This window comes from Bactrocera latifrons, unplaced genomic scaffold (genome assembly GCF_001853355.1).
Source record: "Bactrocera latifrons isolate USDA-ARS-PBARC rearing strain unplaced genomic scaffold, ASM185335v1 scaffold_16, whole genome shotgun sequence".
Classification (NCBI taxonomy): domain Eukaryota; kingdom Metazoa; phylum Arthropoda; class Insecta; order Diptera; family Tephritidae; genus Bactrocera; species Bactrocera latifrons.
The window spans coordinates 2,768,228-2,785,275 of record NW_017535074.1 but is presented as its reverse complement, the minus strand read 5'-3'; the positions used below and the strand labels follow the sequence as shown (position 1 = coordinate 2,785,275).

Here is a 17,048-nt window from a genome sequence, read left to right as displayed (position 1 = left end):
TTTTGTGGCAAACTGCAATCTTGCTTTTTGAAGATCTCGTTGGATAAAAGTACCGTATGCGGAACGGGTACATCACAGCATACAAATTGCAATTGTGCTGCGAAACAAACCGGGCATTGTACTTTTCTAATGAAGACAGCAGGAGAGGAAGAGAATGAGAGAAAGCGAAAATTGCTGACCAAAATCTTGATTTATTGAATGCACTTAAATTCAGATTTATTTAAATATACAGAGTAATATTTACAAAAGAAACAGAAAAGTTTTGCCTACTTTTAGGCAAAATTGCAATGTAGTTTATCAAAGACGCACACCTAAAAAGAAATTTTCGTACTATTATTATAAAAGGGAAACTTTCTAATTTACATTTGGAAGGGAAGGTGCGGTTACATTGAATTCATATGAAATCGGCTTTGAAGCCATAATAAAATTTAATATACAATAATTTATATCAAATATGCCTCTTGCTCACCTTAGAGTCATAACTTGAGAGCTGAAAGTTTCAGGTTTTCAAAATTATTTGAGAACAGGTATCCAATGTTGGATACATTCAGGCTGCATAACTGAAAATATCATAAAAACTCAAACCTAAGAATGTTATGAATACACCAGCATTAAATTGGAGAAATCTTTTTTTTTTTCTTTTTTCATGACACCTGTGATAAAMATTTTACAACGGCTTGTTTTACATWATTATATTTGGATTTAAAAAATTGTTTTCCATTTTGCTATTCAACACAAGGTTTTTTACTGATTTTCCGGTTATAATTTGTACACCCTGAACTCTAATMAAATATACATAAATGGTCAACGTGTCCTGCTGAGTCGATCAAGCCATGTCTTGTCGGCATATGCCCGAAGCAGTCTTTCAGTTTTGAAGATATAGACATGAAAATTGGCAAGTGTATTTTTTCGCATAAGAAGCTGCTTATTTGTCGGAGTCCCCGATATTGAACCAATGCAGCATAAAGTTGACATTCGAATTAACCGATTAAATTCAAGTCTTTGTTAGGAAAAATTTTTTAACCGCCAAGCACTATAATTATTTGTTGTCCAAAGCATCGCTATAATACCCACACATTTTATTTGGATCGAACCGTTATAGCATATGGCTGCCAAATAAACCGATCCTACTAAATACAGCCCTTGTATGGAAAACTCTTGTATTTGACAAGATATAGTATGTCAACGAAATTTGGTATGGTTTATTTCTCAAGGCCTTCCAAAATATTGTTCAGATCGGAACACTATAGCATATGGCTGCCAAACAAAATTGATCAAAATCAAAATACTTTCTTAAAAGATATTTTCCTTATCTCTTAGCTAGGTCTTTAGGTGTCGCGTTGTAAAATCACCGGTACTAAAATCTCTTTATATATTGTCTCCTCTCTGAATCACCTCGTGCTTCTGCTGAAGTTCATCAGTAGAAAAAGTTTTATCTTTGAAAYATCTGAAATATCGAAGTCTTCCTATATTTCAGCATTCACCAGCGAGCACTGAATAAAAATCTTCAAAGCTGGAGTGTTCTTTTCCATCCGAACAACAGGACGTAACCAGCGCAGCCGTTGTCTGTTGCCGTTGCCAATGCACAAAGGACCATAAATCTTGGGTCCACTTGTTTCAAGACCGACGCYCGCTSGCAGCTCAGGTGAGCAAGAATGGGGTATAGTCCTACAACTGTCAATTCATAATTACCAGTAATGAAACCATGAGCTGGAATCCACTGCAGATATATTGTGAAGAAAGAAATTAGATCCACACAGAGATCAAAGCATTTTTTCAATAACTCTGACAAAATCTTAAGAGACTTTAGTGAGTTCGAAGTCGCATGGCTAYCGGTATAAAAGCTAAATCACTCTTGCCAACTTTGGACTGATTAGGCAATTGAAAAGTAAAGTCCTCTCTCGACAAACAGAGACCAAACTCTACAATTCTCCCGCAGGTACACAAGACCTCAGATAATGGACACTCCAGGTTTGAAGATTGCCAGTTCAGCACCCGCCGGTGGAAGCAGAGGAAGAGGAGAACCTTCACTYCGTTGGAAAGATCTGGTGAAGAAGAATYTGGCAACACTTGGTATATCCAGTTAGTGCCAAATAGTGAAAAGAAGAAACGACTGGCGCTAACTCGGTATCTTTGCTTGGAAGATACTGCAGTGGTCTGATAGGCGGCGGTTTTAGTGTCTAGTTTTACTGCAAAGACAACAACTGTCACACGATTATCTAGTTTGGATACCTCCTTATATATCCTTGATTATTCCTGCATCCCTATCCACATCGTATTTTTCACTCAAATAAAGCTGAGATTACTCCATGTACTTCAATGCCACCTGAATAAGAAATTTCATTTACATTTACTTTGAGGATAATTACTCAAACTCAAACTTACTTTTGTAAATAAAGACYAACCAGTATAAGACACTCTACAGCCACTCGCTACTAAAGTGCTCAACTTTTATTTGCCACAGTTTTTAGCCAGGCCGCAGAATTGTGTAATTTTAGTGCTCGCATTTTTATTTCCTTGTCATGCAACGCTGTAATTCCATGTTTACAGTTTCATTACAATGCTCGTCGTATCATTTTGTAAGTTGTACACGAGCGCAAGGCTACACAACACACACRCACACACATACACGCGCACAAAGARTTGTGTACGAGTCCAATTCCGCCAGGTGTTGCCACTTTACYCATTGCAACTTTTGTTTATGTTTTTCCATGCTTTCATTGTCATGGCGTGCAGTTCCGTTTATGTTCTTTACTTTTTATTTCATTCCTGTTGTTGTTYTTGCTTTTCTCTGTTGTTTTACGCACTCTCCTTTATTTCTGCTTTAATTCCAGTTGCTGCTGGTAGTTGGCTTGTTTTTTACGGCACTTTTTTTTGTTGCTTTCGCATTGGAATTTGTTGACATTGCATTGCACTCACGGTATTCTGACAATGTCCTTGACATTGTTTCCGAACGCCTACYAGCGTGTTTACCGCATTTTGCATTTGGCTGGCCCAGTTGGCAAGTTTATGCCATTTCTTATTGTTTTTGCTCGCCATTCAACAAAATTGTTCCATATTTTCATAGTTTTGGGTAAAATAAGGACGAGCGGCTTCAGTTCTTCCACAAGATGTACTTTGTATGTTTTCGATTTAAGAACTCGACATAAAAGACCCCAAGTCATTTTATACGTCAGTCCAAATTACTGTGAACGGTGTCGAATAAAATCAATAAGAAACTCTCATTAAAATGTTTTTAGAGCGATTTCAAGACATTTCTTCGTAAAATAATCTCCAAATTTAGGAGTAGTGCTTAACACTAGAGACTGAAATGGTGCATGAACTCGAGTTAACTGTATGAAATTCGATTTCATAAATATGTTCAGGAAATATCACTAGGTTTTGGGTATTTTACTTCTTGTCAAGGTTGAACAAAATTCACTCATTACCAAATAAAGTTGTTGAAACATAGTTCAGTGGTATTCGACACACATTCGCCTTTTTCATAATCTATAACACGTTACATAACGAAACAGCGATAACTGAGAGAATATTTGATTTGAATACTTTAGACCTAGAAATTTCATAAATTTCCAAATTGAAGGTTCAGTCAGTTTTTAATGTTTTGTGGTTTATTAATACTTGTAGGTCAGAGTAGATGTCGATTAAAGGAGGGGATACTAATATATGGATTCAAACTTCACTTTCTAACAAGAGAGTGTAAATGATGTCGAATTCTGCTAACATTTTTAGTGAGGCGAAAGATTTTATTGCTATATTTTATGAATTTAATGAATTCGTTTAAAACTGAGTTAATTCTATGATAAATTACTTGCTGATAGGTCAAAGTTTCGGCGACACTTTCTCAAAAATCAATTGAACAAATGCCATATTTGTGATTCTGAGCAAGTAAAGCTGAAGGCCGGCCTTATAAAGATCATAGATCATAAGATCGTGACTGATAAACAATTTTTATTCAAGAAAACTTGAACTTGAAAGCCTTAAGGAAAAGTAGGCGCCAATAAGTGCTGATTCAAAGGAGTCACTGGTCCGTTACTTTGAAAAAATGAAGATCTGGCTCAGCATTTTAAAAGGGAGGGATCGAAAGTTTCCGAGCATTGCTTAATAATACCATTCTCCTGTGACATTTAGTTGTTAGTTTATTCGAAAAAACTTTAATGCAAATGCTAGATTATTGTACTAGGAAGGACGCTTTATGGCCACAWCAAATATTCTTTTAAAACGAAGCAAAAATGTTAATAAATGGATGTGTGGATAATATGGGCATACTGAACAAAGGATTTACATACTTTAAACAAATATTATATAGTACATATATAGAATATACAAACACAACTTGCTCATTAGTGAGTCCTTTCAGCGCACTGTCTCTGCTTGATTGCACGGTTACTATACCAGAACCCTCGCGATTGCTTATGCAAATCACACACTTAGACGAGAATTTAAAAAAGTATTTCATTTCCACTTTGGTTCTTCCAAGAATTAAATATATACTTGCATATATGTGTACATAAGGTATGTACATATATGTATATTCAAACATATGTAATGTGTAACCCCACATAAATTATCTATGTCATAGAAAACCTCACTGACTTATTGACCTCATTAACATTTCACACTTAATTGCGCGACGTGCTTAGCATCGTTATCCATAATCCGCGTTTATTCCAATTACGAGTAGAAACGAACGCACACCGACTACCGAACGCACCCTTAAATTATTTGCCTGAATCATACTCATTAATCCAAAGCCAGTTGGGAGAAAATTTGATCCGAGACTTAAGTGATGACTTACGTGTTGAAAGATGAAGATAAAGAGGAGGATAAAGATAAACGTAAAGATAAGGATAGAGATAGWGATAAAGGCGAAGATATAGATAAGGATAAGAATAAAGATAAAAATAAATTTCAAAATAAAAACTAATATAAAAATAAAGTTAAAGGCAGTGATAATTATAAAGAGTTAGAGATGGAGATAGTGATAGAGATAGAAATAGACATAGAGACAGAGACAGAGACAGAGACAGAGACAGAAACAGAAACAGAGGTAGAGATAGAGGTAAGAGGTAGAGGTAGCGGTAGAGCAAGAGGTAGAGATAAAATTAGAGGTGAAGGTAGAGGTAGAGGTAGAGCCAGATGCATAGGTAGAGTTAGAGATAGAGGCAGAGGTATAGTTATTGGTARAAGTAGAAGTAGAAGTAAAGATAGCGGCGAAACTGGCAAATCTGGAATTCAAATGTCTTTCGAAAAAATTACAGAATTTTCATTATTATTCTTAARTATTGAAATTCTAACGTCTAACAACACACTTAGCTTCGTTTTCATTCTATGTGTCAATCAGTAAGCAAAACAAATGACATCGTAAGCCCAAACAGTAAGCTTCGTATTTCGGGTAAACAGACAGCAAATTTTTCAAAAACAATTTTCAATATTTTCAAAAATTATTTTTCAAAAASAATTTTCAATATTTTCAAGAAATATTTTTCWAAAAGAATTTTCAATACTTTCAAAAATACTTTTATACAGCGCGCGAGGTTTTGGAAAATCTTTGTTCTGCAAAAGGAGTTGGGAGCATATTCTATGGAAAATGACACAAGAACTTCCCACAACAACGATACGTATAGCGCGTAACCACGACCGRCACAAAAACAATTTCAATTCGAACTCCGTTAAATATAATAACAAAAACGAAAGTTCGCATGATACACAAACCAGCCGTTTAGAGGCTGGCCTACAGAGAGAACCCTACGGCAGGCCCACTTTTGGACGACAATTGCTCAACATCRTTGCTTCAGATAATGGTGTCGATTTCTCATGGAGAGCGTTGTTGAATAGCATTAAGATACTTAGCCTCATACTACTCTGGCTCGTCATTGTTGTAATTATGATTATAACAAAACCACTAGGAGATGAATCGCGACTCTTCACGCTCGAACCGAATCAAACACGTACATATAAGATACCACAAGTACACGTGGCCGAACGCGTTGGTATTGTTATTTGGGGACCCTTCCAGGAAACGGATAGAGCGGCAATAAAAAATGGTGTAATGCCCGATGTGGTCACCATGAATGTAGCGAGTGATGCGGTGGGTAAAGAGAAAATTAGCGTAGATTTGCTGACATACTTGCAAACAGCTGATGCCGAGCAAGTGACAAATATAGAGAAAGTACATGTCTTTCGAAACGCGAAATCAAAGAGTAAGGAGAAACGACCGAATTTGTGGCTCGTCATGACGACAACGAAACAAGTGACCATCAAATTGAGAGTCGACGCGTATACTGCGAACCGTGAGCGGGGCATGTGGGCGGGTGCATTGATTTTGATACTTATGTACGCCATGATTGTGACGGAAATCATTGATCGCACCATAGCGTCGGTGTTGTGTGCCACACTCGCTGTCGCATTGTTGATCAGTCTCGGTGATAATGTGAATTTGGGCATGATTATGTCGTGGGTCGATATTGAGACGATGTTGCTGCTCTTCAGCATGATGCTGCTGATTGCTATGCTCGCCGATTCGGGTATTTTTGATTTCTTCGCCGTTTATGCATATGAAATTTCGAAGGGTTTCGTTTGGCCGCTTTTGACGAGCCTCTGTTTATTTACCGCAATTCTGTCGGCACTTCTGGATAATGTCACAATGATGCTGTTGGTCGCGCCGATCATTATACGTTTGTGTGAGGCTTTGGCGCTCGATCCCGTTTTRATGTTGACCTTGATGGTAATCTATTCGAATATTGGCGCTGCTTGTACGCCCATCGGTGATCCACCGAACATTATTATAACCACGAATGATTAYATACACGACAATGGCATCACATTCGGCAATTTCATGTTGCACTGCGTACCATGTGTCACATTGGTCACACTGCAAACTTACTTTCTCTTACGCTACATATATCGGGATGAGAGTAAATTGCATATACGTGGCGCTCTGAATGACAGTATGCAGCGTTTAGCACGTCGTTCGGAGCGCTTAACGAAGATGGCTTCTGCCGCCGGTGAAGAATTCAGTACCGCAAGTGTTAAGCGTAAATCGGAAAGAGCGTTAATGCAACTGGAGCGTCAATTAAAATATACACCGGAATATCCACGAGTCTTGGCCAATCTGAAGTCCATGTATGGCATTAAAGACAAACCGTTGCTCATTAAACTATCCATTTGCTTTCTCTTCGTACTCACGCTATTTCTATCGCACAGTTTTCATAACTTACATCAGCTGCCGCTTGGTTGGGCTGCTCTTATCGGCGTGCTGTTGGCCTTCTCACTGGTGGACATAACGGATTTTGAAGCACTGCTGCTACGCATCGAATGGTCGACGTTGATRTTTTTCGGTTCGCTCTTCATTCTCATGGAGGTGTTGGCAAAGATCGGTATGATCGGCATAATTGGCGAGGAGGTGCAGGACTGGATAATGTTTGTCGATAAGAAATATCGTTTGTGTCTCGCCATTATGCTAATACTATGGGTTTCGGCTGTCGCTTCGGCCTTTCTCGATAATATACCGGTGACAGCGATGATGTTGCCAATTGTGRTTTCGATGGCACAGGATCGTGAGCTGCAGTTGCCGTTGCATCCTTTAGTTTGGGCGCTCGCATTGGGTGCTTGTTTTGGCGGCAACGGTACACTCGTGGCTGCGTCGGCGAATGTGGTGAGCGCTGGCATTGCGAATCAACATGGTTATCGTTTTTCGTTTTGTTCGTTCTTCGTTTTGGGCTTTCCCATTATGTTGACAAATATTGTTGTTACTTCGTTKTATTTAATTTTCTGTCATGTGGTTTTCGAGTGGCATGATCCGCCGAAGTACGAGTGAATATTTTTACGTAATTATTGTTAATGAATTTGTGTGTGTAAATAAAATATTATTGGTCCGAAATTGCTCATGTTCTCGATAAAATCTCGAATTAAGTTGCTGCTATACAAAGGTTTTCAGTTCCGTAAGCAGTTGCTGCCTTACAGTTCATCAAATAAGGAGAGCATGTTCCAGACTTATTTTTAATTGTTTTTGCTCTGCGATTATGCGGTTACCTTCCTCATAAGGCTTTTAGTTTGCAAATTTTTTTACCTTTCCGGTACTGAGGCGAAAGACCTAGCTACTTAAGACATTGTTACATTTTGCCTTTACAATTTTATAGAGCCCCAAGAGCCGTAGAGCCATTAATATATCAGTAATATCTGTAAAAAGCTGGAGAGCTTCTGCTTCTAGTGACTACTACTACCGCCGGAGAACTTGGGGGTTGGACGGCTACCCTTTATTTATTTTATTTAGAAACGCAGTCATTGGGTCCTACGTATTCCAAATCGCCAGCAACTTGTGGATCTTTGTTCCCAATCCAATGCTTCCGTTACTTGTCCGCCACGTTCTTGGCTTGGAACGACATGGGGTTCGTCTTGCTCTAGACGAAGCAGTAAATTGGCGGAGGCCGCCTTCGCATGTTGGAGGTTAACATGAAGAATATTCATTCTTAAAATTCTGYTCCGGAAAAGCTAGTTCATCGGCACCTCCTCAAACAGTTGTTCGAGGCTAAAGAAGGAATCGCCGATTGACAACCGCCTTCAGTACTCGCAATGTACGAGAGACTCGGGACGTTATCCATTGTCGTTTGACCATCACCATCGCCGTCTGCCTTATCCATCGCATCTGCAATTTGGGCGCCATCAGCTTTGGCATCCGTCGGGAGTACTTTAGGGACGACCCTTTTGAACCCCTAGCTTATGACTYCGATGGTTCTGCGAGAGGAACGTATTTAGCCGTATCAGCGCTTGTCGATATGGCTCCTCGGTTCACTCCAGCCTTCTTGCCATTCAGTCCTGCGTGGGAACCAGTATGACTGRGACCTAAATGATTTTCACCGAGTTTTCCTAATGAGAGTCTAGTATTTGCCTTCTTATACAACCGAATCTACGACGCTGCGGATATTCTTAATTGCCGCTTGACCATCGCCTGGAAGGTCAATGAACTTGCTGTTTATAGCAGAAGCCCACTTGACACCTTCTTGTGTCTGCTGGGTCAAGGTGAGTTTTTGTGATTTAGGAGATGGCGCAATAGACCTAAGCTCGCGGTGCATTCCTCTTTTCATAATCAACCAATCTATCTCCTGAACCACAAACYACATATAGTCTCAAAACTATATTTTCTAACTTCTTCAAATTAGCTCATCTCTTTCAAGCTCGATGTGGACATGAACYAACGGAATGAACTCGCTATGCTTTGAGCAATTCACGGAGTCAAGAGCAATAATCCAAAAGAAAGACAACTTTTACTTCGAAATTTTAAGAATACTTGTATTTTGAGCATCTTGTCTACTTCGAATATATCTGTCTTAAATTACATTTGTAAAAAAAAAAACTTTTTTACAATTTCAAGAAAATATTGCTGTGAATAATTTGTGAGTAGCATCAAACCATCTCATCAAAAAAAAAAAAAAACAAAAAACAAAAAAAACATGGCTGATGATCAGAATCCAGAAACAAATCAACGCAAAACGGCGCTGAGAGAAGAAACAACCGACGAAATTGCCAGTATGGCTGAGGACAATAATCAGGATACAGAAAACAATCAAAACCCGGAGAACAATCAGACGGCCGAAAACAGTAAAAATCCGGAGGAAAATCGAAACATTCAAAATCGAGAAAACAATCAAAACCCAGAAAACAATCCACCCCAACCCGCAGATATACCAATAGTATTTGAAGAAATCGTTAAACCACAAACCATGAAATTAACACCAGTGGAATCAGATGTGTCGCTTACGATAGAACCCTCAGAACCAGCAAGTTTTGTCAACGTAGCGCCACCTGATCACGAAATAATTGAAGTAGAGGGTGAAAGATCAAGGCTGCCGTCGCTAGCGCCTTCCGAGAGAACTATCTCTCGAATTCTACCGTTTTCCTCAGAAAATCAACTGCAGCCGGGCGATATGGAAGCGGCACCGGCACGACGCACAGATAGTATAAAGTCGAAGAGAACTGTGAGTCTGCCGGCAACCACAAGTAATGTAGATAAGATAATTGAAGAGGACATACATTTGACATCAGCACAAATGGCGGTATTGCGACAATTCAAAGGGATGATGAAGGAACCCGAACAAGAAACGGATGCAGAGCTGCATATTGAAGATATTATACAAGTGAAACGTACATGGTTAAAACCAATCGGACTCACTTTAGTTTGGTTGATGTTCACCGTGCAATTTATTATCTACAGAGATTTGCCGCRTAATCCGACATTAGTCTCAATACATCCGGGCGAACGGGTAGTAATTAATGTGCCCGCTATAACGGCCACGGCAATATCTATGTCMATCAAGGGACCCTTCCTCGAAGATGGTGAGCTGATCTATGAGGGTAGGGTAAGCGAAGCGAATTTCGTTTTCATACAAGTGGTGCGTACATTTTACGATGAAAATATGACCGAGATTATAACGGTGAACGTAGCCGATTTGTGGCGCGAATATTTGGATACAAGCATGGAAATTGACATGATCAATCCCAGCGAACGTCTGGCTTTGCTAAATTTATGGAAAAATGTCTCCAAGGATAATTATACACGTATGTTTTTAAATGCGCACACCGATATCAATGAAACAGTAACGATCAAGTATAATTACGATTCGCTACCGGTGCCCACAGAGAAGGGTCTACTTTTTGCGCTACTCGTACTCGTACTACTTTACGGGCTCTTCATTTTCGAAATAACAAATCCAACGGTGTCAACTTTAATATGCTGTACATTCGCTTTAGCCATACTCTCCATATTGAATGCGAAGCCGAGCTTCGATACCATACTGCAATGGATCGATATGCCGATGTTGACATTGCTCTTCAGCATGATGGTCATTGTAGCGATCATATCCGATGCGGGCATGTTCGATTTTATCGCCGTTTACGCGTATCAAATATCGAAGGGCAGCGTTTATCGTTTGATCATGAATTTGTGCTTCTTCATTAGTTTGGTGTCGGCCTTTCTCAATAACAGCACAACGATGTTGCTTTCGTCGCCGATTACGATTAAGTTGTGTGAAGTATCCGGCATGAATCCGGTTTCGGTGCTCATCTATTTGATGATATGTGCGAATGTGGGCGCCGCTTTTACGCCACTCGGCAGTCCGCCGAATATTATTGTCACCACCAATGATTTTTTGCAAGATCACGGCATCACTTTCGGCATATTCGTGCTGAATATGGCACCGTGCACGTTTCTGGTGTTGCTGCAGACATATTTCCAATTGCGTTTCTATACGGAACACTCCAAACTACTCGATTACCATRAATCACAGACCATACAGCAGGAGTTACTCAATCGTGGCATAAAGCGTTGGGAACGCGCTTCCTCAGCGATCGGTAGTTTTTTGGCCGACGATCGTAAGCTGCGTGCTGTTATTAATCGTGCGGTTGACAAGATGCGTCCGGCTGGTAAGGGCAACTATAAAAATCCCAAGCCTGATCCACAWCGTTACGAGCACACACTGGCCGAGTTGAAGAAGAATCACGGCGTTATCGATAAAAACTTGTTGATCAAATGCGCCATTGTCTTGATATTCATCGTGTCGATTTTCATGTTGCGTTCATTTGAGTTTTTCAACGTTATCGGCTTTACTTGGACGGCGCTGCTCGGCGCCATACTGCTGCTCATCTTGGCCGACATCAGTGATTACGAGGGTCTTTTGTGTCGCATCGAATGGTCGACATTGATGTTTCTGTCRTCGTTTTTCGTTTTGATCGAAGTGCTTTCCCGTTTGGGCTTCGAAGATCTGGTCGGTAAAAATATTATCAAAGCTATCGAGAGTACGCCGCACGATTTTCAGCTGCTGGTGGCGCTGTTGCTCATCTTATGGGTTACCGCATTTGCATCGTGTTTTCTCAACAATAATCCGGTTACGCAGATGATGGTGCGCATTGTCGTGTCCATAGCACAGATTAAACCTTTGGCTTTGCCGTTGGGTCCACTCGTGTGGGCGCTGGTGATGGGTGCTGCTTTTGGCGGGAATGGTTCGTTGATTGGCGCTTCGGCGAATATTGTAACGGCCGGTGTGGCGAATAAGCATTTGTACAAGCTGACATTCCGTTCGTATTTTTTAATTGGGTTTTCGGTTATGATCGTTAATATTTGCATTGCTTCGGTGTACTTAACTTTAATGTATGTGGTTATCAAGTGGGATGGCATGATAAATGTTTTTTAAAATAAATTTTAAATAAATTCTTTGTAATTCAAATAAGCATCATAATACGATATACGATTTATGAGAAAATCCAGTTTTAACAACATACATTATTCCTCGTTCATTAAGCCCAAAAACGTCTCACTTTATAGAATCAGTATTTTTGGAACAAAGGTAACCAAAAGAGGAAAGCTTCGTTGTACTTAATCTTTAGCAGTCGAAATGGTAAGCAGTAAGTGGTTCAAGGCCTATATAGCAGYTCTGCTATAGGAGTAGATAAATACCTCTTTAAAAGAAGCTGCAYTTTGTTGAAGTACTACCCTGGGGGCCTATTCTGTAACTCAAATCGAAAAAAAAATTTTGTCGAATTCGGATTTTTTATATTCTGTATCTSGATTTTCGGGTTTTCAAGCTAATTTTCGAATAAAATATTCGTTAGCTTTTGAGTTGTAGAAAGCAAAAACCAAAATTGTACGTGTTTATTCTGGCACAGGGTGGTGCAACTTTCGCATAATTATAAAGAATGCGCCCGGCTTTCAGAAGTCTGATAGCAACCTTCGCAGCAATATATTTACCGGCTATATCGACTATATGTAGAATGGCAATAAGTATTGGCTTTGCTATCACACGTGGTGAACCGCTTATGCCGATTAGATCCGCTCATTGAGCACGTACCACCATAGAAGAGATTCGTAAAGCCTAAGCAAAAGTTGGACCTTCATGGTAGCTTTTTATTAAGGAGGACGCCATGTACCACCTGAGCTTCGTAGGCGCTGGTTATCAATTGTATTATTATATGCAAACATTCAGGCAGTTTCTACTCCTTTGTCCAGACTAAGTTTGAAACAGTTCGACAGTCATATATGCGGCGTACCTGGTAACATAGTCCGATATTAWTCCTGTCAATGCAAATGTGTGATATGCTCAAACCATTTTGTAGATTTTTGAAGGTCTTTTCGAATATTCTTCTTCTTCTTCACCAGCCTAAAGAACCGCTTAGCGCTTACTACCGGAGTGATTGCCAGGACGACTGAGTCTTTTTCCCACAACGAATCCCACACCGAATTTGCGCTACTATAATAAATGTCACAACGATCTAAATGTTTCCGYCTTTGTCCCAWYCATAGCATTTCTTGGACRACRRTGATGAYAGCCTTTACTTTTACGAGGTCASCAGCGGCACTTTCCAATTTTAGGGACCAGGTGCATGCCATTATATCATAGTCCTTATAATGTTTGCTGTGGTCGTTATCAAAAGTSGGGTCTTTCATCCAATCCAGAGGCCTCGACGTGGTGAGTCTCAAACTCAGCGCACAACAACACTATGCGAGGTTAGTTACTAGTATTACGTTGTCTCAAGCGACCAGCACTTTCAGCTGATTAAATGAGACTCCCTTTTGGATCGACCCTTTTACCTACTCTTGTTGTTGTCATTACAATATTCACATAAACCTTTAGCCTGCTAGTTGGAGTATGCTTGCATGACACACATATTGTCGGTCCAGGCCAATCACTTAGTAGCTTTTTTACAATACTTAAACCGACACGCCTCTTTTGTAAAGCAAATGCTCTTAAAGGTATTTAATTTAGTAATAACATGCAAGTGGAAAACCTTAAGCACAAACGAACATGTGTCTAAATGTCAGATAACGGTACTCAAGTAAACATAAATATGTGTAATAGTATGCATTTTTGTAATTACGGTAATTGCGCCATAAAATGTAGATATTTTAGCAAATTCAAGAAATTAGCTGTGAACATGCACGCTGCAAGTTGGTACAAATTTAAATAATAAAATTAAATTAACAAAATATTTAAGCGCTGGCACGCAAATGCAAGGATAGTTCGAAAGGTGTTCCCAGTAGGAAGTGTAATGATGGCGGAGAAACTGAATTAAAAAAAAAATAAAAATTTATCACATTTATGTCAGTTCAACAAATAGTTTATTAAATTTAGTCAAAATCACCACTGTTAGCCAAAAATGTTAGAAATATTTAAAAAGTATATAATAAAATATTTTTTTCCTTGGTAAACTCTTGAAAATTTGACCGTCAATATATTTAATCTTTCAATTTTTCAATTCAAATCTTTGAAATTCTGTTTTCCTTGTCACAATTAATTTCAGCTGACTGCCGGTCCGTTGAGTTTTTCTCTTTACAATATGTTTTATCTCCAAAATTATTACACTAATTCCTTTCAGGTTTCTAAAAAATTTTAATTTCAATAAAATGTTCTATAAAATACCTATCAATATAAAGCAAAAAAATATTCTAAATAAAAAAATAAAAACATCCATACAACAATGACAGTCAATTAGAACCAATAACTTTCCTACAGAGTCATCTAGAAAAGTTTCTGTTAAGCCTTTAACTCTTACAATTTGCATATACAAATTTGTATTCGATTGCGCTTAAAGCACAGATGCGGAAGATACATTGAGAGCACTCGTTCGATCAATAASAATAACACTTTAAGTGGGAAATTCAATTATTGTTTGCTCAATTGGAGATTAATGAGTGTTGGTATAAATATAAATAACAGATAGTGTTGCCTACATTTCGGCGCGCTGATAGTCCGTGCTTGATTTTGATTCTTCTAATTTATRAAGTAAGACATGATGCCATACTCTAYTGAATGTCTAAWATATATCAAGACAAACTGTGWATGCAAATGTGCTTTTCTGCAATCGTTTCTTCTTTCAGAGTTTTATACCATAATGATTTCAGATAMCTTCCATCCCAAGATATCAGATACYTTCATACCTAGTCGGAACCAGGAGCCTTTTCCGACTTCAATAGASKTCTGATGCTATTTTTCACWTCTTTATTTGTTGTTGGTTGTATTTCAGCTGCATATTGCAGTAAATTACAACACAAAAGGAGTTAGTTTCTCTGAAAAAAATTCCGGTTTATCTTTGTCGCTTTTGACATAGGTTCCGTTTGAATTTCTGAGGCGTGTATTCGAAAATATTGACTTCCTAATATTTTCTACAGCTTTCCAAAAGGCATAATCTGTATTTATTGATTTCCAATAAATTTTCTATGGTAATGAAGGTGTTGGATATTTGCCGTGTGATAAAAAAGCCGATCAAGTCAGATAATTTTCTTGTGTAGAAAGGCAATTCGGCTTGCCAGCAGACATAAAGTCATTTCCAGGAGCTATGGCCGCTTTAAGGAGCTCTCTCCCCTTCTGTTGAAGAAATCCTCAGTCGGGAATCACTGTATATTGGAAGTTTATGGTCCACCTGTTCTGGACTAATGAATGTGCAAAAAGTAGCTTATGTTGAAAGAAGATGAACATCTTGGGCGGCTAAACAAAGATTGAATATGAGGAACTGAAGGCATTACTCGATGAGGATTGTTTCCTCATACAAGGGATGATTTCAAAATTGTTGGAACTTACTCAAGCAGTTAACGTTTGTTAGAAAGTTTTGACGATTTTTTTGTTAATCTTAATTTTTTTACTTAATACTCATTCAAAATATTTGTAATTTTGGTTTGTTTTGGTTTGTTCATTTTTACCTCCGTTTTTTTTTTTTTTTTTTTTTTTTTTTTTTTTTTTTTTTTTTTTTTTTTTTTTTTTTTTTTTTTTTTTTTTTTTTTTTTTTGTTCCCTGCAATTGTGAATGCAAGAAAGTGATGAACTGCCAATGCCTTTAGTTCTATATACAAGGTATGATAGCTTATGACAAGCCAACATACTTAAGTTGCCTCAGTCGTCCCATACAAAATAAACGAATAGCTTAATTTGCTGGTCAAATATATCACGCCTAGTATAGCTCAAGCTTAGTCTCTTCTGATTACCAGCTTGCCTGGACGCTGCGGAACGCACATTATGGAATACGGCGTCACATCTCAACAGGGTGTGAAAAATTGGCTTGATTAGTACATTGCGGTATTTTGCAGTCCTTTTGGTACGAAGTCCACAAATTTCTAGATGGTAAGGCGTTACAACTTCAGACGGACAATACCTTCATTGTGTTTATAGATCTTCTGATGCACATTTACTTTGCGTAAAAGCACTGTTGCCAATTTTCTTTAATGTATTTATATCAGCTACYTTACAATTTAAAGTATTTAGTGCATTTTTTTAGTACTTTTTCAGAAGAGTATGACATTGTTCCATTTTAATATTTCTGGATTGAGCACTGTTGCCACATTTCTTTTACTATGTTCATTATGTTTATATCGTTCACCCTCTTAATACTTGGCTATTTTTAGATAACGTACAATTTTTAAATAATTCAGCAATTCAGACGGAAAGTTTCAGGCAATACTTTCAATAATACTATTGTATTTAAAGCTCTTCTGAATAAAATTTACATTACAGTGCTTGGCACTGTTGCCAATTTTTTTTAATGTGTTTATATCAACTGCTTTGTAAGTAAATAAATTTAGTGCATTTTTTAGACTTTTACTGGAAAAGTATGGCATTTTTTCATTTTAATATTTTGCGATTGAACACTGTCGTCATATTTCTATTACTACATTTCTTGTGTTYRTATCAATTACCTAAACTAAATAATKCTTTTAAAAAAATTTCAAATTTTGAATAATACAGCCCGAATATAGTTTTAGACGCTATTTTTCTGCTTACTCTTAATATCATTCTTTTCTAAACTACCCAACTTCTAAATTGAAGCATATTCAAAAAATTAAGTAATCAAATATACAAAATCGATTCAACAATCCCACATCTTTTAAGGTAATGAAGCAAAACAAAAAACCAAAAACATTACGTTCAATGCACTATTTCCAATTTCCCATTTGCCCTTAAAACGACACACATACATACAAACTTAAGAGCGCTTTGTCAGCTACAATAAAACTACCGTTATTGTTGGAGTCATATGGGCCAACATTGTCGTGGTTATGGTCATGGT

General features: G+C 38.1%; 1 protein-coding gene and 1 pseudogene across 1 annotated transcript; both read left to right on the top strand.

Annotated features, from left to right (window-relative positions):
- Positions 1–5,887: 5,887 nt before the first annotated feature.
- LOC108966350 lies at positions 5,888–7,819 on the top strand (annotated as a pseudogene).
- Positions 7,820–9,462: 1,643 nt separating this feature from the next.
- Positions 9,463–12,188, top strand: LOC108966349 (P protein-like; the record flags this gene model as incomplete). Its single annotated transcript, XM_018929198.1, is given in 1 exon segment — positions 9,463–12,188. A coding segment is annotated over 1 exon segment (2,726 nt), but the record flags the coding sequence as incomplete, so codon positions are not given.
- Positions 12,189–17,048: the final 4,860 nt, after the last annotated feature.